Raw genomic sequence first — 22,368 nt, 5'->3', positions numbered from 1 at the left:
TTCCGATTCAGTGATTCTGCACTTGCTCTATTACTATAGTACTATACCGCCTTCAACTTTTACGAACGACTGGGTGTTTTAATTTATTATTTTATCTTTAGACGTGACTTAACCGAAAGAACCAAAGAATAATTCCTGCAGTCACGAAAGCTCCATAATTAAGATTGGGTGTTTAAGCTTAGAGATTTGTCGCATTATCTGGCTGCATAGCAAATAAAACTTTACTATGCAAGTTTTAAAAAATTGTCTTTTCATATTTACGTGTTTAAAAAAACACATTTAGGGCCCCTTTATAAACAACATCAAGCTCCAGGCCCCGCACTATCTTCACCAGCCTGGTGGCCGCTGCTGGTGGAACTCACCTCGCCGCAAAACCCCGGGGCGACGTCAGTTCGATGCCCGCTCGCGCCCAAACAACAGTGAGGGCCCCAAATGTCTGTGCCGGTGCAGGGCCTCGCTTGGGTCGAATCAGCCTCAATCGAGTCACTCGGCGCGGTGTGTAAGCAACGGCAGTTTGGGGGAGACAAAGGCGGGTCGGGGGTGACGTTGGCCACCATCGTGCGCCGTGTCGGCCTTCGTAGGTGCTGCTCGCTAACAGCACTTGCCCCAACAGTCCGTCGAAGGCTATACGGAGAGGGGGGGGGGGGTCCCTTTGCCTCTGTTCCTGTGAGCGTGCATTTGGTTATGTTTTAGTGGAAGCAGTGAAATAAATGTTGAACGATGAAGCGTGACTGTGTACGCGTGGCTGTGTGCACGTGTTGTGCTCACGTGTTGTACAACACACACACGTGTTGTACACACACACACACACGTGTTGTACAAAACACACACGTGTTGTACAACACACACACACGTGTTGTACAACACACACACACACGTGTTGCACACACACACAAACACGTGTGTGGCTACAGGTGGTTGTCTGTGCGTGCTGGTCAGTGAGTGCAGACAGAAGGAGGAGGCACGAGAAGGTTGGGGGCTCGAGGGGGTTGTAAAGGAGGAGGTGGGGTGATGAGAAGGGGAGGAGGAGACGGATGGAAATACCATTCTGGCGAATTGCCCGATGATGCTGGTTGCAATTACCAGCGAAACGTCGTACTCAAATTGTAAATGTTGTGGCTTCAACACACCGGTGGGCTAAAGCAGTGAACTATTTGTCTTTGTCAACGTGACACATTTTTTACTGATTGGCCGTGTCGGGTGGTGGAGGGTTACGACACATTTATAAATAACGCGATCTAAACCCAAAAACGTTGATTATGGAAATACATACCTCACCCCGTCTCCTTCCCACAGCCCACACCACCACCAACCACCCACCCTCCTCATCGCTTCCATCCCCCTCCCACAACGACAAAGATCCCCCGTATAGCCTGCAACATACTTGTGGGGCAAGTGCCGTTGCGCGAGCAGGGCCACCTACGAAAGGCCGGAACGGCACGCGAGGCAGTGAGTGGGTGGATGCTGGCGTGAACCAGCAACCACGCCTCCCTCCACACTCTCACACACACACACTGACACACACACACATCCCAACACACCGACACACGCACATGCACGCGCGTGCACGCTGACGCCGTCACGCGCGCAGCTGCTCGGACGAATCGCCACTTATAGCCCGCTTTTCGTAGCCCCCCCCCCCCCCAAGGGGTCGGGCGTAAGTCGCGGACTCAAGACGCGTGGGATCTCCACTAATCTGCGAACCGACAAATTAGTCCGCGCCTGGAACCAGGGAGCTACTTTATTCGGAGCGCGACAAAAACGTCGTCAAACAGCCAGGGGTTAAGTCACCTTCCAGGGGCCGTGGCCAACCCACCCAAGATCTGTTTGTTCGGAGTTCGCCACTCGAAGACACGCGCGCGCACGCCCACGTCCATGAGACGTGCGCCACACGATGAAGTCCACTAAAGGTGAGTCCGCGCGCGTGCGTGCGTCTTGCTGTTCGAGGAATCGCTTAAAAAATTTTAGTTTTTTAATTCTCGGCCCAGAAAATTTTTTTTTTATCGCAGACGAAGAGCAACTGTACCTGCACGTACTGGCAGGTGTTGGTGGGTGGCGTGCGCGCATCACTCGTGCCGCGTTGGCTCCACTGGCACCCGCGGTGGCTGTAGGCTATCGAGAGACGAGAAAGCGAGTTCCCTTGCCCATGGGGGAGATACTTTCTGGGGGTATTTCGTCTTGTTGGGGGGGGGGGCTCTCTCACGGCGTCACTTGCTGCTTGGGGGAGTGTTTCGCAGGCGATGTCGGGTGGTGGCAGGTTTAACGACACATTACGCGATCTAACCCCCCAAAAAACCCTGTGTTATGAGCATTATTATCGGTGCAATTGCCCCCGTGCTTTGATGATCATCTGTCCTGAGCTTTGTCGACGAATCGCAACCGCTTGACGTGTGCACGTGCGCGTGTCAAGTCTAAACAGCGGTCAGCCAATGTGTCCGTGACGAACTCTCCCCCATCATCATCATCAATATCATTATTATTATTCTCATAATTTAGACATTTCGAATGTCCACGTTTTCACAACCTGGTTTTGGGGGTACTGTGTCCTGTGCTTCGTGACGCCGAATGCTCGTTCGCATGGGTTGTCCGCCTTCTCCGCTGGAAGTCCTCCTTCCAAACTTTCTCCACCTCATATTCTTAGGTTTTATCGGTAAAGTCACGTAGGTAAAAACATTAAAATTAATAAAAGTAAAATAAAAATTTTAAAAATCACGACGTTTCAGAGGCAACACAAGCTTCCGTCTTCAGGTGTGACTTTACCGAAAAAACCTAAGAATATGAATCCTTGCAGTCACGAAAGCTTCAAATCTAGAATTTCTCCACCTCGGTCACTTTTTGTTTGTCGCGTCTCCGTTCGGAGACGTGGTTGCATCGCGCGCGCTGCTAGACAGAGTCCCACACGCGCAAGACGAGCAAATCGGTCGGCATGTGGCTACTGCTGTCACATTTCCACGCGATGGCGATGAGCCACTTTCGTTCAGCTATCGTTGATGACACCCAAGTCGCTTCTGAAAAAATAGCTCCATAGCTCAGTGAGACTTACCCTGCTAAAATACAAAAATATGTCTTTGGTGACGGATATTCTCACTCGCCGTGGTCACCTTGAGTAGAGGACTTTCACCGTGTTTGTGCATTGGTGTGCCCACGTGTACCGGTGCCGATATGAATTCTGGCAAAATCGACTGATGAAACTGGCTGTTGCAATCACCAGCGAAACTTCGTACCCAAATTGTAAATGTCGTAGTGGGTTTACTCTCCAACACACCGTTTAGTGCTGAAGTAGTCACAAATTGACCACGTTCTTCTTCTTGGTTCTTTCGGTAAGAGCCCTTCTTCTTTACCGAAAGATTTTTCGATTTAAAGCTTTCGTGACTGCAGGGATTCATCTTCTTGGTGCTTTCGGTAAAGTCACGTAGAAGGGAAGTAATAAAATAATAAAAATAAAACATAATAAAATAATTCTCACGACGTTTCGGCCACAACGCGAGCAGCCGTCCTCAGGTGAAGACCAGGTCTGTCCATTCAGACGCTGTCTCCCCGACAGACCTGGTCTTCACCTGAGGACGGCTGCTTGCGTTGTGGCCGAAACGTCGTGAGAATTATTTTATTATGTTTTATTTTTATTATTTTATTACTTCCCTTCTACGTGACTTTACCGAAAGAACCAAGAAGATTTACCGAAAGAACCAAGAAGATGAATCCTTGCAGTCACGAAAGCTTTAAATCGAAATTTGACCACGTTCTGTTTACGGGACAAACCTCAACTAAAATGGACCTTTCTCGGTCGTGGCGGGTTTAGCGACACATTTCTATTCACGCGATCTGACCCATGGAACTTTGATCATGGGTCGCGTGACGTTTGTAAACAGTGTGCAGGTGACACTTCCTCTTCACACTTTCAGTGGCCGACCTTAAGGAAATCTAAAACTACAATTGGCATTAAGGTAATCGATATATCCTCGTAACGATTGACAAAAGAAAGTCGTGTCGAATTTCGATTTAAAGCTTTCGTGACTGCAGGGATTCATCTTCTTGGTTCTTTCGGTAAAGTCACGTAAAATGGAAATAATAAAATAATAAAAATAATACATTTTATTATTAATAAAATAATAAAAATAAAACATTTTTCTTATTTTATTATTTCCATTCTACGTGACTTTACCGGAAGAACCAAGAAGATCGTGTCGAATTGCTTGCTCAATTCCGTTTTGGGGTTCAATATTTGTTCGGAGTAATTCTGTTGTTGTTGTGAGTACTCTCTTCTGTACTCGCCGCACGGCAAGCTGAATCAGACATTCAGTAAACATTCAAATAATTTCGTTAGCCTGCGATAATGAGTTACTGCAGTCACGCCGATTGCCATTCAATGCCAATTCCCGGTGATAAACTCTTTGACAGACCTGGGTCCACTTGCAGTCCGAGCTTCTGAGAGAGAGGCTTAAACCAGACGTCTGAATGACGCCTCTGTTCGTTTTCACTCGCCTCCCCGTCAGTGATTCGATGATAATTTGACATCGCTTTTCTTCAGGTAACACGGTGCAATTACTAATTAAGAGGTTCATGCTAAGAAATAGAAGCGATGTGGGGCGGGCGGGGGGGGAAGTTAGTAATGCTTGTGGGACAGGATTAAACTAAAATATAAGGTCATCAATTTTATTGGCAGTTAAACCATATGCCCGCCATCATTTGCCATTGGCATTATATATATATGCGCGTAATTAAGTATTATTATATATTATAATTGATGACCTAATACATATCCTTTTTGGGCATGTGCATAGTGAAAGGCGTACCGATAAAGGTTAAAAATGCACGCGAATATATTGTACTCATGGGAAACCGTGCAAATGCAATGTATATACTTCATTAAAAAAATGTACCCTTTACAGACAGTAGTACCACAAAGAGGTACAGTTTGTGGATAACTCTTTGCGCGTTCAACGCATAACGTGTGTTGGCGGCTGGGGTATGAATACAGAATGACACGCGTACGCATGTATTACCAAATATCCTGAACTCAATTCGCGCACGTGTTGGCCACGAGATAGTTAAGAGTGGTGCAAGGGTTATTGCCGGCCCGTACCGATCAACCGTGATGGAATCATGTTATGTGTACGAAACGCTTGCGTGATGAGTTCCATACTTTTACATCGCATTACGAACTCAAATGCGTTTCTTCATTTCGCTGTTTATCACTTAACCTCCCTCCTAATCATCAGCCGTTGCCCATCCACTGCTGGATGAACGCCTTCCCCAATGCTTCGATAGCTGAAGCAACGACAACAACTATGAAAAATAATAATCCACGGTTACAGACTAAATACGTTGACAGTAGAGTAGAGACACGGCAAATTCTGTATTTAAACTCCTGCGCATATCGAACACGTGTCTGAATTCAAAGATATCTCAGCATGCTGTCAGGTGGGATATTGTGCACAATCCTACAAAGATCAAAGATCCCTCCCGTGTAGCCTTCACAGACTGTTGGGGCAAGTGCCGTTAGCGAGGAGCACCTATGAAGGCCGGCACGGCACACGAGGGGGTGGGTGGCCAGCACCACGCCCGACCGCCTTTGTCTCCCTAGCGACGATGTTTACACACCGCACCAGGTACTCATTTGAGGCTGAGTCGACCCAGCGGAGGCTCCAGGTCCGGATCAGATAATCGTCACTGATTTTGGCTGTGAGCGGGAATCGAACTCGGGTCGGCAGGTTCGCCGCGCAGCGCGCTAACCGCTACACCACCGCTCCCCACAACACACACGTACACACACGTACACACACACGTACACACGTACACACACACGTACACACACACGTACACACACACGCACACACGTACACACACACGCACACACACGTACACACATACATGTACACATACATGTACACACACGTACACACACACGCACACAAACACGCACACACGTACACACACACGTACACACACACGCACACACGTACATACGCACGCACACACACGTACACACACACACACACACGTACACACACACGCACACACACGCACAAACACACATGTACACACGCATGTTGTCGTGTTTACGGTCGTCGCCTGTGTCACAGCCTGCCAGCGGATCCGAGGGCTTCAGAATCATGAAGCACTTTTAAAATAAATCTAAAAACTTACTTTAAATAAAGACTTGCTTTTAATTAGGATTTTCTTAATGCGTTATTTTTTTATCAAGTCTTTGCCAGAAATTTGTGGGGAGTAATAGACATTTTGTCTACTTTTTAGGCATAATAAATAAAAAAATAACACTTAGTACCCAGGAACAAAAATTGTGTTACATAGTGAATTATCTGAACCGGTTCTGGGCCCTCCCCTAGGTCGACTCAGCATCAAATGAGTACCCGGTGCGGTGTGTAAACATCGCCACTGGGGAGACAAAGGCGGCCGGGCGTGGTGTTGGCCAACCACCCCCTCGTGTGCTGTGCCGGCCTTCACAGGTGCTCGCTAACAGCACTTGCCCCTACAGTCTGTTGAGGCTATACGGGGGATCTTTATCTTTGTACGTCCCTCCTCACCACCCACCCCATTTGAAACAAGGTAAGTTTACCACTTAGTAGTAGTAAGCTTTCGCGACCAATATTATCCATAATCAAGGTTGGGTTTTTTTGCTTTGTGTTAGACCGCGTAAATATGAATGTGTCGTTAAACCCGCCACCATCGGACACGGCCAACTAGTTGAGGTTTGTCACGGCAACAAAACGTGACCAATTCGTGACTACTCTAGCACTAACCGGCGTGTGCGTTGGAGATTAAACCCACTACGACATTTACAATTTGGGTACGACGTTTCGCTGGTGATTACAACAACAGCCCAGCTTCCGTCCGGGGCTGATGAGCCAGAATTGTGGAGACGTCTGCCTGTTCCAGGTTTTTTTAACAAGGTCACAGCACCGCCGTGCTGCGTGAAAGAAAATGCGTTGAGAGCAATTCCACCAAAAGTTTTTGGGTATTTTCCCTCCAACCCTCCCTCCAGCTTCACACATTCAAGCGCTCCCCACGCCACTGCACCTTCACATTTCTACGGGAGCATGAAGCTAAACTTGCGTAGTCACTTAGCGCCTGCGTGCAACTTGCTATGCAGATGGAGTGAACACAATTATGCAACATTCAAACCTACGATGTGGATGAATATTATCATTTTTCTTGGTTCTTTCGGTAAAGTCACGTAGAAGGGAAGTAATAAATTATTATATTATTTTATTATATTATTTATTATGTTTAATTTTTTTTATTTATTACTTTCCTTCTACGTGACTTTACCGAAAGAACCACGAAGATGAATCCCTGCAGTCACGAAAGCTTTAAATCGAAATATTATCATTATTATGATCGTTTTTGAGAATACAGCAGAGCACGTGTACGTTCTACGCTTTCTTAAAAAGGCGGAAGAAGACTTCAGCTACGGGCCGATGCATATTCCTCTCGAGCAGTGGGGTTCTTAACCCGTTGTGCACGCCACTGCCTGGTGTTGCGAGACATGATCCAGATGTTTTATTTCGAAGGTAAATCATCGAAACACACACGCACATTAGGCACGGGCCACGTACGTTACAACTTACTCTGTTTCATCAAACTCCTACGTGTGCCTTTTGGCGTCATCTGGTCCAACACCATGTGGGACTAGGCTCTAAGAAAAGCTGTCTCGGGTGTGGACCAATCAATTTCAAGGACAGTGCATACATTATCAGAGGTGTGTTTTTTGTTTGCATTCCATCAATGCAAACATGACTCCTTGTTAAAAAAAAGGTGTCAGTTTTGTTGCCAGCTAAAAGGGTAAAAAACCAATCATCATATTTTGCTACTGGAAAAGGAGGTTCCAATGGTGTAAATGCTTAACCCGAGCTCTCATACTCTGATGGTGTGTTGTCTTAAGTTGTGCGCCTTTTGGCGTCATCTGGTCTAACACCATGTGAGACTAGGCTCTAAGGAAAGCTGTCTCGGGTGTGGACCAATCAATTTCAAGGACAGTGCATACATTATCATAGTTGTTGTTTTTTTGTATTCCGACCGCAGGTATTGTGGTCAATGCAAACATGACTCCTTGTAAAAAAAAGGTGTCAGTTTTGTTGCCAGATAAAAGGGTATAAAAACAATTATCAACCCAACGTGTTTATTAACATCGTACTTTTCTTTACGATTGAGAACCAGCGGGGTGCAAGTCAAGAACCCACTGCTATCTTCTTGGTTCTTTCGGTAAAGTCACTTAGAATGGAAATAATAAAATAATAAAAATAAAACATAATAAAATTATTCTCACGACGTTTCGGCCACAACGCAAGCAGCCGTCCTCAGGTGAAAAACAGGTCTGTCGGGAAGACAGCGTCTGAATGAAGCTTTAAATCGAAACCCACTGCTATACATGAGCGGCGACGCACATTCGATCCTTCCTGAGAACGTTGTGGACAAGTGATCGTGTTCGTTTGCTTTGTACCAAGAAGAATACTCAAATTTTTGTTATGCAGTCTATTCTTAGTCTTAAGCCTCACCTTACCATATTAATAACAAGTAAACCCGTAAAAACAAAGTTTTTCACTATAAATCCTTTATATGCGTGGCGGCTAGAGTCTTCTCGTCCTCTGGCTTGAGATGGCTGCCACCTATGGGTCAGATGATTGTCTGCCAGTATTAAGCAATTGGTAAGGAAATATTTAATTTGTTTTACCTAAACAGTGTAAAATTTTGGGAGTTTTTTTTCACGAACATTAATTGTCTCGCACAACGAGTCTGTGTGGAAAATGTCAGCTCGATTGGATCACGGGAAGTGGGTTAAAAAACGACCGAAAGATTTGCACGGTCGTAAGCAAGCACGCAAGCACGCAAGCAAGCAAGCACGCAAGCAAGCAAGCACGCAAGCGAACTTAATATAAAGGATTTAAAAAGTGTGCCGTACTTGGCCCTTCCCCTCTTCAACCATTATATATACGGAGTGGTAGCTCTTGTAATCTCTCATTTACTTGATACAGCTGTCGTGGCTGTGACGGTTCCACCTGAAGACGGAAGCTTCTGTTGCCTCCGAAACGTCGTGATTTTTATTTTATTTTACTTTTATTAATTTTAATTTTTTACCTACGTGACTTTACCGAAAAAACCTAAGAATATGAATCTAGAAAGAATACTCAAGCAGTGGGAAGAGATCATCGTGTTCATGCGCTCTCGGTTGTGGAGATCACATTATGATAAAGCCCTTCGCCGAGGTTTTGAACCTGCCACACACTCTCCAAACACATTAGGAGGCTGACTCACCCCACCCCCCTATTGTTCGGTGTGGTTTATACTGTGCTATTATATATTTGTTTTAATTTCTTAAACCACAGCGCGAATGTGGCTCAGCACAACCCAAAAACTGTGGACCATACAGTAAACCCTTGAACGGAGGGGGAGAAGGAACAGCGACACGACGCGAATTCTCTCTCTCTCTCTTCTCTCACTCACTCTGCTGAAGTCCTCTCATCGTGGCTAGCAGCAGGCCTCGACTTTAGTGGAATTTAGCTCCTGAGCCACATTGCTGCCACCAAAAGCAAGGATAGAAAATCATTTTGAACTAGATTCGAAGCGAAAACAACAAAGAGAATATATTTCGATTTAAAGCTTTCGTGACTGCAGGGATTCATGTTCTTGGTTCTTTCGCTAAAGTCACGTAGAAGGGAAATAAAAAAATATATAATGAAAAAACAAACAATACAACATTTTTCACGACGTTTCGACTGCAACACAAGCAATCGTCATCAGGTGTTGCAGTCGAAACGTCGTGAGAATTTTATTAATGTTTTATATTTTTACAATTATTTCATTATTTAGAACCAAGAATATAAAGAGAATATAATTTTGTTTAGAATTCCTTACGATGCATTTCTACTATCCTATGGCACTTTGGGCAAATCCTCCTCGCCATCATCACACATGATCTATCCAGCCCAGTCACCAATGACTGCTCGACAACAACGAAAGGCCATATTAAACGTCTTTCTGCACTTCAATCGGTATAAGTACGGTTGTTGAGGAGTACAAAAATAACTTTGCGTGTACGTAGAACTTCGTTCGCACCGCATGCAGCCAACCGCGCTCATCGGAGGTGCATTTTACCGTCACGTGATGATCATGTGATGTCAGTAGCAGAGTCGGTGGGAGAGTGCAGCACCTTACCGTGTCGAAAGTTGAAGACATTTGTTTAAAATCCTTTATATTAAGTTCGCTTGCTTGCTTACGACCGTGCAAATCTTTCAGTCGTTTTTTAACCCACTTCCCGTGATCCAATCGAGCTGACATTTTCCACACAGACTCGTTGTGCGTGACAATTAATGTTCGTGAAATTTTTTTCCTACATTTTACACTTTTAAGGACAAAAATATTATATTTAATTACCAATTGCTGAATGGTGCAATGCAATCATCTGACCCATAGGTGGCAGCCATCTCAAGCCAGAGGACGAGAGGACTCTAGCCGCCACGCATATAAAAGATTTATAGTGAAAAACTTTGTTTTTACGGGTTATACTTGTTAGAAGTGCTCCTGTGATATCCGCTTCCCTGTGCTCTTCCCTAAAACGGGGGGTGATGACGCATCGTTGCGCAAGACTCCCGAATAGTTTCTTCTCCTCCGGACAGGACACCGATAGCTCAAACATCTTATCTCATACTCTTTGGTTCTTTCGGTAAAGTCACGTAGGTATAAAATAAAATAAATCACGACGTTTCGGGCGCCAACACAAGCGTCCGTCATCAGGTGGGAAAGCATGGTCTGCTGCTTAGGCAGACTGTTTTTTAACAGGTTTGAAATGGGTGGAGCCTAAGGGTCATAAAGAAGTGGCCGGGGCTGGTGATGTGAATGTGAGAAATTAGCATGTAACTGTAAGATATGAAAGCGTCCTCCTCGAATTTTTCGATTTAAAGCTTTCGTGACTGCAGGGATTCATCTTCTTGGTTCTTTCGGTAAAGTCACGTAGAAGGGAAATTATAAAATAATAAATAATAAAACATAATAAAATAATTATCACGACGGTTCAGCCACAACGCAAGGAGCGTTGTGGCCGAACGTCGTGAGAATTATTTTATTATGTTTTATTTTTTATTTCCCTTCTACGTGACTTTACCGAAAGAACCAAGAAGACGTCCTCCTCGACTTTACCGAAAGAACCAAAGAGTATGGATTCCTGCAGTCACGAAAGCTTCAAATCAAGATCTTATCTCATTTTTGTAGCGCGCCTTTGTTCAAGGAGCTGAACGTAGTTTAGAAACTGTCAAATAGAAGAATGATTTCTGATGGCAGGGGGCGTGCTACAAGGGTTGAGGAATAGGCGACCACGACAGAGGGCTGCGTGGAGATCACGAAAGGGGAGGTGAAGGACGGGGCCCGAAGTGTAGTGAAGAGGGGAGCAAAGACAATGGGCAATGGAGGAGAGGTGGAGCTTTGATTGACGTGGAGGGAACAAACACAAATCAAGTTTCAAGTTCATGTATTAGGTATAGCCCTGTGAGCCATTCGGCTCTTGAATCGGGTGCAACCGCAACAAACAAAAAACAAAAACATGAACAAAAAACATCTTAAAGTGAATATGTGACTAAGTGCAAACAAAAAATCCAAGAAAAGACAGCAAAGTATTGCAGAAAAACACCGTACACCAACGCTGTGTGCAAAAATCCCAGTGGGATGCAAGTCAAACAACAACAACAACCACAAGATAACTTAGATTAAGGCCATCAGTCTTACTCCATACTACAACAAACAAACATGGCTAAACTAATAAACTTTTCTAAATCACCAAAATAAAGCCATGAAAGCAATGAAACAGTGATCATATAGGAACTGTGACGGAATTTTCACAATAAATGACATAAACAACATGTACTACCAAAAACCCTGCATCCATAGCTGGCTGCATGAGTCACTCCACAACAGCAGGAGCATCAATCGGAGTATTATAATTTCTCAATGCACCTTTAAGATCAGCACACTTAATCAAAGCACAGGTCAATGAAACAAAATCAACGCACACTGCAAATCGTGAAGTCAACCCGCCTTCACGGTGAGTCGAGCATGGAGCGGGTCACAATCACATTTCTGTTTGGGCAGCATCGAACAAGTGGTAGGAAATTCCACATTCTTATGGCAGGGAACAGGCTTATTAGTCCCGCCGCGGTTGACTTCTGATACGACACAACGGGCTGAAGTCAACCATGAGCGGTGAATCTGAACTCGTTTCCACGCTGTCACCCGGCAGGACTTGGGGCCTCCGCCAAAAAAAGCAAAACAACCCCCACAAGGCACCGCCGGTTAATAATTGGGACAACTGGGACCGGATACGATGATGGATTAAAAAAAATACATTTTGGAGCAGATCGCAAAAAGAAGTGTAGGCGCGTGACATTTTTATCCGCTTCTTAATTTCGAAACGGTATCTCTTATTCCTCTACCAATGTCAGACACGTGGGGGGGGGGGAGTTGCGTGTAAACCTAGACCTGTGTCTGGCAAGGCTAAAGTTACTCCTTTGCTTTGCGGTCCTTTAATTATATCCGGGTATTTATCGCACGTGTCTTGAGTTACGTTGATCTACGGGGCAGGCACGAGCTCATTGAAGGTGCAATGCCTTGTGGGCTGTACCATACACGTGCTTACCTGGGTGTCGAACACTGGGTGGCAGGCATCGGGTTTTTTTCTTTAGTAGCAATTAATCCCGATTTCGGGGAATTAAAACCTGGTTTAATGAATACGAAACTCTGATCCAAGGCTTAGGCTGCTTCCTCGTCGGTGCTGCTATCGTACTCGGGGGGCCGTCGGGCACGGGGTAGTCGTAGAATGCGGCGGGCAGGTTGGTCTTGATGAACACGATCTTCTCTTCCACAATCGTGGGCGCCAGTGAGTTCATTAGCTTGGAATGGATGAAGCCCATCGTTGAGAAGTGCGGTTCTAAAATTACAACCAATTAAACCGGATTTCTCCCAATCTCCGATGATCGGGTTTAATATAAAAAGACAATTAAACCCGATTGTAAAAAAACCCCGACTGTGCCACCCTTGGTGTCGAAGCAGGGTTTTGTAACTCTTTCACTTTTTTGCTGAAAGCAAAGACAAATACAAGACAGTGCCGTGTGGTGGCACGAACATGAACACCAGTGAAGCCAAGGGTTTTTATTCAATACGATGCAAACATAATATTTTTTGTTTAACCATTTGCTGTAAAGCCGGTCTATGTGTGTAAACACATACACTGCAAACACATTTATAATAATGGATATGATTACAAATATAATTCCAATTGTTTACGCAGGAAAGCATCGTAAATGTCAACTTGTAACGCTATGCAGTTTTCGTTCGCTCGCTCTCGAAGAGAGAGGGGACGACTCAGAGGCGCGAGGTGGAACCACAGACGAGCGGGGGGGCAACATCCAAACGGTGAGCCGGTGCCAAATTCTCCCCCAGGCTCTGCGGTCCTCTATATATTAAGGTGTTATTGGCCAATTAACATTTTCTGCAAGTCGCAGGGTAGTTCCTGTTCACCGCTGAACCTCGGAACGCGTGAGCGTTTAGCGTTAATTCTATTTAGAGAGGCGTAGCGCTGTTGTTTTATAAAGACATTATACGCACCGCAGAGAACCGTAGCGACACGACCGCCACACCCTGCGATAGCTGGCGCCAGACTTTGCCACACGCGCTCCCGCATTGCCTTGTGGGAGCCGCGGTACCGATACAATTATTTTCGTTCAGTTTTTCTTCCGATTCCGTTCCTGATGACGTACGTGTACGATGACGTACTCGAACATGCAGTCATCGGAACGGGAAAGGGTAAATGAGCGTATTCACGTGGGAGAAACCCGGAGCACCTGGAGAAACCCCACTATGGACGTGGAGAAACAAATATGGGACCGGGGGTACGATTAATTTTTTTACTGTACAGCACTTTCCTTTGACGTCAATATCATCCATGAGACCTGCGCATCTGTGCTACGCTTGCTGCTCAAGAGCCCTTCAATGGAGGTGCCCGATGGCCGACCGTTCACAGAGAGGTTCAGTCGGGAGTTTGCGCGCTCAAGGTGTCGCGTGTCCTCCAATACGCAAGCGGCAGTTCGCGTTTCAACGCCGTCTCAAACACGGGTTCGCGTAATTAAGAGCGAGCTCTCTTTTAATACCATGACAGCCGCAGGCTCTCGCCGGGGTTTATTGCCATGATTTCAAATGTCATCGTATCCTCGCTCCCCCGATGCGTCCAAAATAAGACGCCGCGATCATCCTCCGAACCGAGTTGACGGGTCAAGTGGAACACACGGGTTTGTTCCCAGGGAGTCGTGCAACGACTTTGGGGTTCTTAAAAAAATGTCAACACGCAACGCGCCCCAGGGTATTCGCTCACACGCCAGATAGAGAATGGCTCAGAGGCGCTAGGAGGGACCACCGATGACTGGGAAAGGCAGCAGCCACGTGGTGAGCCCGTGCCAAATCCTGCCCAAGTTCTGAATTCCTCTATATATGAAGGTGTGCTATGCACGTCGAATTTTTTTCGCACGTTCGTACGTAGACAACCACGCTGATGTGTTGTCGGCCAGCTAATGAGTTCTAGATTTGAAGCTTTCGTGACTGCAAGTATTCATATTCTTAGGTTTTTTCGGTAAAGTCACGTAGGTAAAAACTTAAAATTAAAATAAATAAAGTAAAATAAAAATAAAATAAAAATCACGACGTTTCGGAGGCAACACAAGCTTCCGTCTTCAGGTGGAACCGTCACAGCACGATAGCTGTATCAAGTAAGAGAAACTGTTTTCTTGGAATGTCTCTTTACTTGATAAAGCTATCGTGCTGTGACGGTTCCACCTGAAGACGGAAGCTTGTGTTGCCTCCGAAACGTCGTGATTTTTATTTTATTTTTATTTTACTTTTATTAATTTTAATTTTTTACCTACGTGACTTTACCGAAAAAAACCTAAGAATACAGCTTACGAGTGTTTACGTGTGGGAGGAAACGCAGCAGCACCCGGCGAAAGCCCACGGATCCAAAGAGGCGCAAATGCTCTATCCCACACGGATGGAACGGGTGGGGTCCACATGTTGCTGTACCGTCTTCTCCTGGAAAGCCAGGGCGATGACTCCTCGGCTCCCACGGGAAGGGAGTTTTTTTTTACAATATTTGTGAGATCCACCAAAACCCTCGCTGCCTCCACAGTGCTGGATTCCAGACGTGCGTGGCCACGGCCGCTGTTCAGCTAGGAAGCGTTGCTTGCCTCTCACAGTATCAGCTGATGTCTATCGCCTGTATCCTGGTTGTCAGAACATAGCGGCGATGCCGCGACATCATACAGGATCCGCAGTAATTTTATCTGCCAGTTTCGCACGATAATATAATGATGTCGTGATGAGCGTTGTTCATTGTATTTAACTTAAACATTTTATTCCCTTACCAAATGTGTACGAAGTGACACATTTAACAATTAAAGTTGTAAATAAATAGCTATCGTCTGTTCGTAAGTCGATTTGTTCGTAAGTCCAACTTTACGTCTGTCGATTCCAAACGTTTTGTGCGGCATGTGCACTAAACAAGGGGAATGGCTTTAAAAGTTGTATAATCTCCTGTAGGTGTAGATGCTACTGGTTCTTCACATTCTGCAGATGTAGATTCCACCACCGCCATCTAAGTCTATGGGTAGTGATTATTTGGTTCTCTCGGTTAAGTCACGTCTAAAGATAAAATAATAAATTAAATTAAATAATAGCATACGACGTTTCGATTGCAACACAAGCAATCATCATCAAGTATAATGAAATAGCGACATAAAATCTAACCAGAAAACTATAGACAGACATTAGCAGACAGATATCACCAAGATACATAGAGGGAGCAACACAGGAACCAGAGAGGGGTGATCATCTCTGTGGGGTGGCCTTAAATAGACAGAGGGGGGAGGAGGCAGAGAGAGGGAGGGGGTTAGGGAAAACATTTGCATATCAATGAGTGGTCCAAAAAACAAGGTTCTGCAAGTGCGATGACACGGCAAGCAAGTCTGAAAATCAGAAGGACAAACTAAAATTCAATAACCTAGCAAAATATCGAAATGTAATGTAATACAACACAGAGAGTCGGTCAACACACAATTAACGCATAGCCTGGTTGATTACGTATTTCAAAGATTGCTAAGTTAGAATTTAAGTGTGAACATTCCAAAGAGAAGACACAGGCAGAGAGAAGAGAGAGAGAAAAAAGGATAAGCTCAAAACTTCCCCGTAGAAGTGGTTCAATCTTAATTTTAGAACTTTCGTGACTGCAGTAAATGATTATTTGGTTCTTTCGGTTAAGTCACGTCTAAAGATAAAATAATAAATTAAATTAAATAATAGCATACGACGTTTCGATTGCAACACAAGCAATCATCATCAGGTATAATGAAATAGCGAAAAAATGAAAAAATAGAAATGCTTGCCGTGTCATCGCACTTGCAGAACCTTGTTTTTTGGACCACTCATTGATATGCAAATGATTTCCCTAACCCCCTCCCTCTCTCTGCCTCCTCCCCCCTCTGTCTATTTAAGGCCACCCCACAGAGATGATCACCCCTCTCTGGTTCCTGTGTTGCTCCCTCTATGTATCTTGGTGATATCTGTCTGCTAATATGTCTGTCTATAGTTTTCTGGTTAGATTTTATGTCGCTATTTCATTATACCTGATGATGATTGCTTGTGTTGCAATCGAAACGTCGTATGCTATTATTTAATTTAATTTATTATTTTATCTTTAGACGTGACTTAACTGAAAGAACCAAATAATCATTTACTGCAGTCACGAAAGTTTTAAAATTAAGATCTATGGGTAGTGTTGCTCTATGGGCAGTATGTACGTTTGTGCTGTATGTTGAACTTCTTTCGCACCGTACGTAGCCAACCGTGTTAATCAGACGGGCACTGTTGAGTCTATGGTTAGTGTTGAGTCTTTGGGCACTGTTGAGTCTATGGTTAGTGTTGAGTCTATGGGCAGTGTTGAGTCTATGGTTAGTGTCAGTCTATGGGCAGTGTTGAGTCTATGGTTAGTGTTAGTCTATGGGCAGTGTTGAGTCTATGGTTAGTGTTAGTCTATGGGCAGTATGTATGTTGAACTTCTTTCACACCGTACGTAGCTCGGCCCACGTGGGCGGGGGGAGGGGCAAGAGGGGGGTGGTGGGGGTGGGGTTGCGCTACAAACCCGCCAAGCCGAACTCGATTCCAGCTCACGGCCACCAACACCATCAGTGAGGATTATCTGAAGCAATACTGGGCCTCCCCTAGGTCGACTCGGCCTCAAAAGCGGGCTCGGGTAAGGACACATCGGGCTCACGCAAGGAATTGGAAGGGGGCTCAGGACAGTCCCCCCCAGCGGGGTATTCGGCCTACTCTTCCACGCTGGCGAGACGTGTTGGAAAAAGGTGGGGGTGGGGGGGGGGTACCCACACTTTAGGGGCCGTCCATAAATGACGTCACGCACCTGGGGGGGGGGGGGGGACAGATATTTGTGACGATGTGTGACGAGGGTAGGGGGGGTTTGAGAAATGTGACGTCACGTAAAAATGCGCAACTTTAAATAAATATAGACAACACGTTCTACTTAATTAAATAGACTGTTTAATAAATGTTTTCGCCTACAACATCAGAGTGCAGCGGCACATTAAATACGCACTACAATGCCAATAGTTTAAGGCGATTTGAAGCATGTTTTATTTTGGGGGGGGGGGGGGGGCAGAGCTTTGTGACGTCATATTTGAGGGGGGGGGCGGTCTGACTTTTTGTGACGCCGTGTGAGGAAGGGGGGGGTCAAAAATCGTCCAAAATCGCGTGACGTCATTTATGGACGGCCCCTTAACCCACGCCACGTGACTGACTGTGGTTGTTAACCAACTCTACTGATGCGTGGGCAGCAGAGGGAAAGGGAAAGAGGGGAGGGGGGAGATTCAAGAAACTTGGCCTCATTTTTCTTCTTTTTGGTTCTTTCGGTAAAGTCACGTAGAAGGGAAATAATAAAATAATAAAAATAAAACATAATAAAATACAATTCTCACGACGTTTCGGCCACAACGCAAGCAGCCGTCCTCAGGTGAAGACCAGGTCTGTCGGGGAGACAGCGTCTGAATTGGCCTCATTGTTTCAACTAGCGCGCCGGGAAATAGAACCTGCGACCTCTGAAATGCAAAAGTCAAACCATTCAACCCCGCGGTAGCATCCCTAATTTTAAACGGAGTGCAGTTTATACATCCAGTGTATGAACACGATGAATACGCACGTGCAAGTGTGTGTGTGTGTGTCTGAGTCTGGATCCGTCTATCGATCTGCACCAGACCGCTCGTTCATTCGGTGCACAGTCGAATCGAATCAACCCAATTGACTCCACGCTATCGAGTGCGCCCTCGAAAACACTGCTCCATGGAGGCAAAGAGAGAGGTGTTGAGATCATTTAGATTGTTTGAGATAATTTAGATTGTTTGAGATAATTTATATTGTTTGAGATAAATTAGATTGTTTGAGATATTTTAGATTGTTTCAGATAATTTAGATTATTTGAAATAATTTAGATTATTTGAGATAATTTTGATTGTTTGAGATTATTTAGATTATTTCAGATAATTTAGATTGTTTGAGATAATTTAGATTGTTTTGCTGCTGTAAATGTCCACACGATGGGCCGTTTTGTTGAGCTATCGTTCGTGGCCAGGTTGCTTCTGAACAATAAGTTCATACCTCAAGTGGGGCTTTGTCTGGTCGGATGGGGATGGTGTAATGTTGTGTTTGTACGCGTTTGGGTGATTTGTTTACCTTTCTTGTACTTTCCACTACTTATTATCACGTTTTTGTAAGTGTGTGTTGTTGTAACATTCTTACCCGACTCTACTGGGCATCTGATGAAAAATAGCTTAACAGCTCATCGGATTCCTCCTGCAGTGTCAATACATGTTCTGATTCTGATATTAGGAAACCACAGGAGGCTATGCACTTTTAAATCATCATCTCGATTATATTCTTGCTTCGTTCGGTAAAGTCACGTAGAAGGGAAATAATAAAATAATAAAAAGAAACATCATTAAATTCTCACGACGTTTCGGCCACAACGCAAGCAGCCGTCCTCATCTAGATTGATCTCGATTTTAAACGCATTTCTTTAGAGCTGCTTTGTGCGTCGAGTGTGTTGTCCTTCCCCCGCTACCTCCGAATTAGCGCGATTAGCTACGTACGGTGGGGAAGAAGTTCAACGCAGTCCATACGTACGCGTGGAATCATAGGTCGAACAGTTTAGATGTCCCAAATGTTCGCAGTGCCTCGGACCAATAAAAATAATAATATTGCCTCGGCGATCAATTCCGAGGATGAGTCCACTTTTTTTTTATCTTTTATATTAAGTTCGCTCGCTTGCTTAGGACCGTGCAAATATTTCGGTCGTTTTTTAACTCACTTCCCGTGATCCAATCGAGCTGACATTTTGCACACAGACTCGTTGTGCGTGACAATGCATTTTCGTGAAAAAAATTCAAAAATTTTACACTGTTTAGGGAAATTTTTTTAAATATTTAATTACCAATTGTTTAATGGTGGCAGACAATCATCTGACCCATAGGTGGCAGCCATCTCAAGCCAGAGGACGATGCCACGCATATAAAGGATTTATAGTGAAAAACTTTGTTTTTACGGGTTAATTTTTTTAAAGTCGAGCAAGAGGGGGGAGTATTTAAGTTGGCGGCACTTTGATAGTGGACACAGCCCTGCAAATTTCACAACTACCCCCCACCAACCCCCCCCCACCCCCAAGTTCACGTGGTACGACCCAACCCAACGTGTTAATTGCTGCCTTGGGTGCTACAGGTGTTAGTTGCTTAGAGAACTTAAGAATCTTGTGAACTGCTCACTCGAGAAGTCATTGTTGTGCCCAGGCCATCAATATAAATGAGACACGATGATTTTAGAAGGAGAAGAAGAGAAAGCACGCGGCAACAGCTGCTATTACCTCCACTCCATTATACAGTGTATACTTAATAATTAAAATCGGGCCTCTCTCATTAGATGCTAAATATAAACCACCACTGCTGCCATTCAAAACCGTCTGGATCGCACGGCGCTTGGCCATGTTCAAAGCCATGGGCATTCCAGTCCAAAGAGAATCAACACCCGAACACTACCCGGTTAGACATTCCCAACGCTGGGCCAACGTTTGGGCGTGCGGTTGGAAGCGTTGGACGAACGTTGGACGAACGTTCGTTCAACGTTGCACGTTGACCGGGGTAAGCACGTGACTGGCAAGGTGGGGCAGCTGTAGACTTCTCAGATATTTATAAATAAATTCTCTCTCACGCTGTCATCAGCGAAAATAAAATTAAAAATACTGTTGCATCCCCCGTTTTCTTGGGTCTTTCGGTAAAAGTCACGTAGATAGGTTCAAAGAAAATAACAAAAACATAACAAAAAAATGTTACATCCACCGCTTTATTGCAGCCGGGAAAAACTCGGAACGCCGTTCCGGGAAATACTTTGGCTCGCCACATCCATGTCGCCAATGAGCATGTATATTTTATTGAGATCACACATATATGGAATAGGATTATATATGGTTACAATGACGTGGGGTTATTAAAGAGAAGCGTTGCAGATCGCGTGATGAGCGTTTTAGAGCGACGCACGCGTGTCCCTCCCTGCGTAAGTTTAAATGACATTTGGTGCGTAGATTGCTTAGTGTGTGTGTGTGTTTTGTCATTATACCTCTAAAATACAAATCGCTAATTATTATTCTACGTGAACCGTTGGGACGAAATTTTGTGGATTCAATCACGCCCATCCCCCACCACCCCCCCAAAACATTTGTGACAATTCATCATCACATGCCAAGATCGCGGTTCCCTGGATTGGCAGAGCTATCCACGCATGAACAACTCACATGCCACTCTTGTGTCACCTGAGAAGGCGTTCTCAATCTTTGCTGTCTCTCTCTTTCTGTAAGCCCTCTGTACCAGCGTGGACGGCACCCTCGTGTTCACCTTCTGAAGCGCACGCTCGTCACCGTGGCGTGCGCGATGACCACCACCACCACCACGTGGCTTTTCTTTCGTGTTGTGCGCGGTGCTTTTAGCGCCACAGCGCGTGGATTTGTAGCGTTTATTTTCATTTGTTTGCTGGTGACTTTGTGTATTTCATATCGAAATCGCCTCCAGTGATTTTGCTGCTGGCTGCAATACAAGTTGTTTAAAAGTCAACGTCTCTCTGTTCGCCCTCCTCATCCTTGTGCTCAATCCACGCTTTCGCTCTTTTTCTCTCTAATCGCCCCCACCACCATTCACTGGAACGAACTTCCCACTCCACATCAGGCTCACCAAGTTTACGCTCCTCACTCAAAACTCACACTTATTGTTGCCTTGCTCACCCCCACGACCCCTTAATCTAGCATTCATAACCACCACCACCGTTGCTGTTCCTTCTTTATATTCTCACTAGCATAAGTACCCGGCGTTGCCCGGGTGAAAAAGATATTTCTTAATAACCTTACATATATACACAGATGGGCTGCTACCCCTGCCCCCCCCCCCCCAGCCACGATCTCCTGGGCCGCTGTGCAGTAATATGTACGGCCTATAGTGTGGTGGGGTGTCGAGGCCTAGTACCGTACAGAGCCTCCGGCCTCGCCTAAATTGCCCACCCGGCTGAGGCTGGGTACAGGGGCCGTTACCCCCCCCCCCCCCCGCGCTACAATAATACTGTCTAATCGCTATAATTTTATTATCTACCGACCCTATAATAGTAATTGCACACATTGTGGTGGGGGGGGAGTGAAGAGGACGTGAAACTTTGATGAATTTACCTCAGAGTCGCGTGTTAATGCGTGCGCATATTTTTAACGGGAATTAAAAATGGCGTCCACCCCACAGCGAATGCGTCGCTACCCGTTGCCAGGGGCAACCGCCGTCCAATGAAACTGCGTATGGTCCGGCGACACACAGACAGACAGACACACACACAGACAGACAGACAGACACACACAGACAGACAGACAGACGGACAGACAGACAGATTTGCGATTTTATATATATAGATTAGATGGCTTTCACTCATTCCCCATTCACGAATTCCATTCATTATACTGGTCAACAAATTTTTTTTTTACTGGCTGGACTTTTGCCGCTGTTTTAGACTAATTTCAGGGTGCCGATTCCAAATCTGATCTCAGATTTTCTCTATAACATTTCATTTTTATGCTATCGGCATACCCCATTTTCATTGATTTTACCCGAAATTAACTATGTCACTTATGATTGCAAGTTGTTGTGAGTCAGTGACTGCTTTAGTGTTAAAATATGGTGCTGTATTTTTAGGATAGTGTGTTTATAATATCATTTTATGTAGATATCCACATTA

General features: G+C 45.1%; 1 protein-coding gene across 2 annotated transcripts in view; it reads left to right on the top strand.

Moving 5' to 3' along the window:
- Window positions 1–1,787: 1,787 nt before the first annotated feature.
- The window catches only part of LOC133355751 (nuclear factor of activated T-cells, cytoplasmic 1-like), a 156,390-nt gene continuing 135,809 nt past the window's right edge, over window positions 1,788–22,368 (top strand). For both annotated transcript variants that reach the window (XM_061573068.1, XM_061573067.1), the window contains exon 1: window positions 1,788–1,910. In XM_061573068.1, coding sequence (XP_061429052.1) covers window positions 1,895–1,910 — 16 coding nt within the window. In that variant the 5' untranslated portion in view covers window positions 1,788–1,894. The remainder of the gene's footprint in view (window positions 1,911–22,368) is intronic.

Source organism: Lethenteron reissneri, chromosome 52, assembly GCF_015708825.2.
Source record: "Lethenteron reissneri isolate LAM-NWPU_2019-01 chromosome 52, ASM1570882v1, whole genome shotgun sequence".
NCBI classification, from domain to species: domain Eukaryota; kingdom Metazoa; phylum Chordata; class Hyperoartia; order Petromyzontiformes; family Petromyzontidae; genus Lethenteron; species Lethenteron reissneri.
This window is presented reverse-complemented; position numbering and strand designations above follow the sequence as displayed.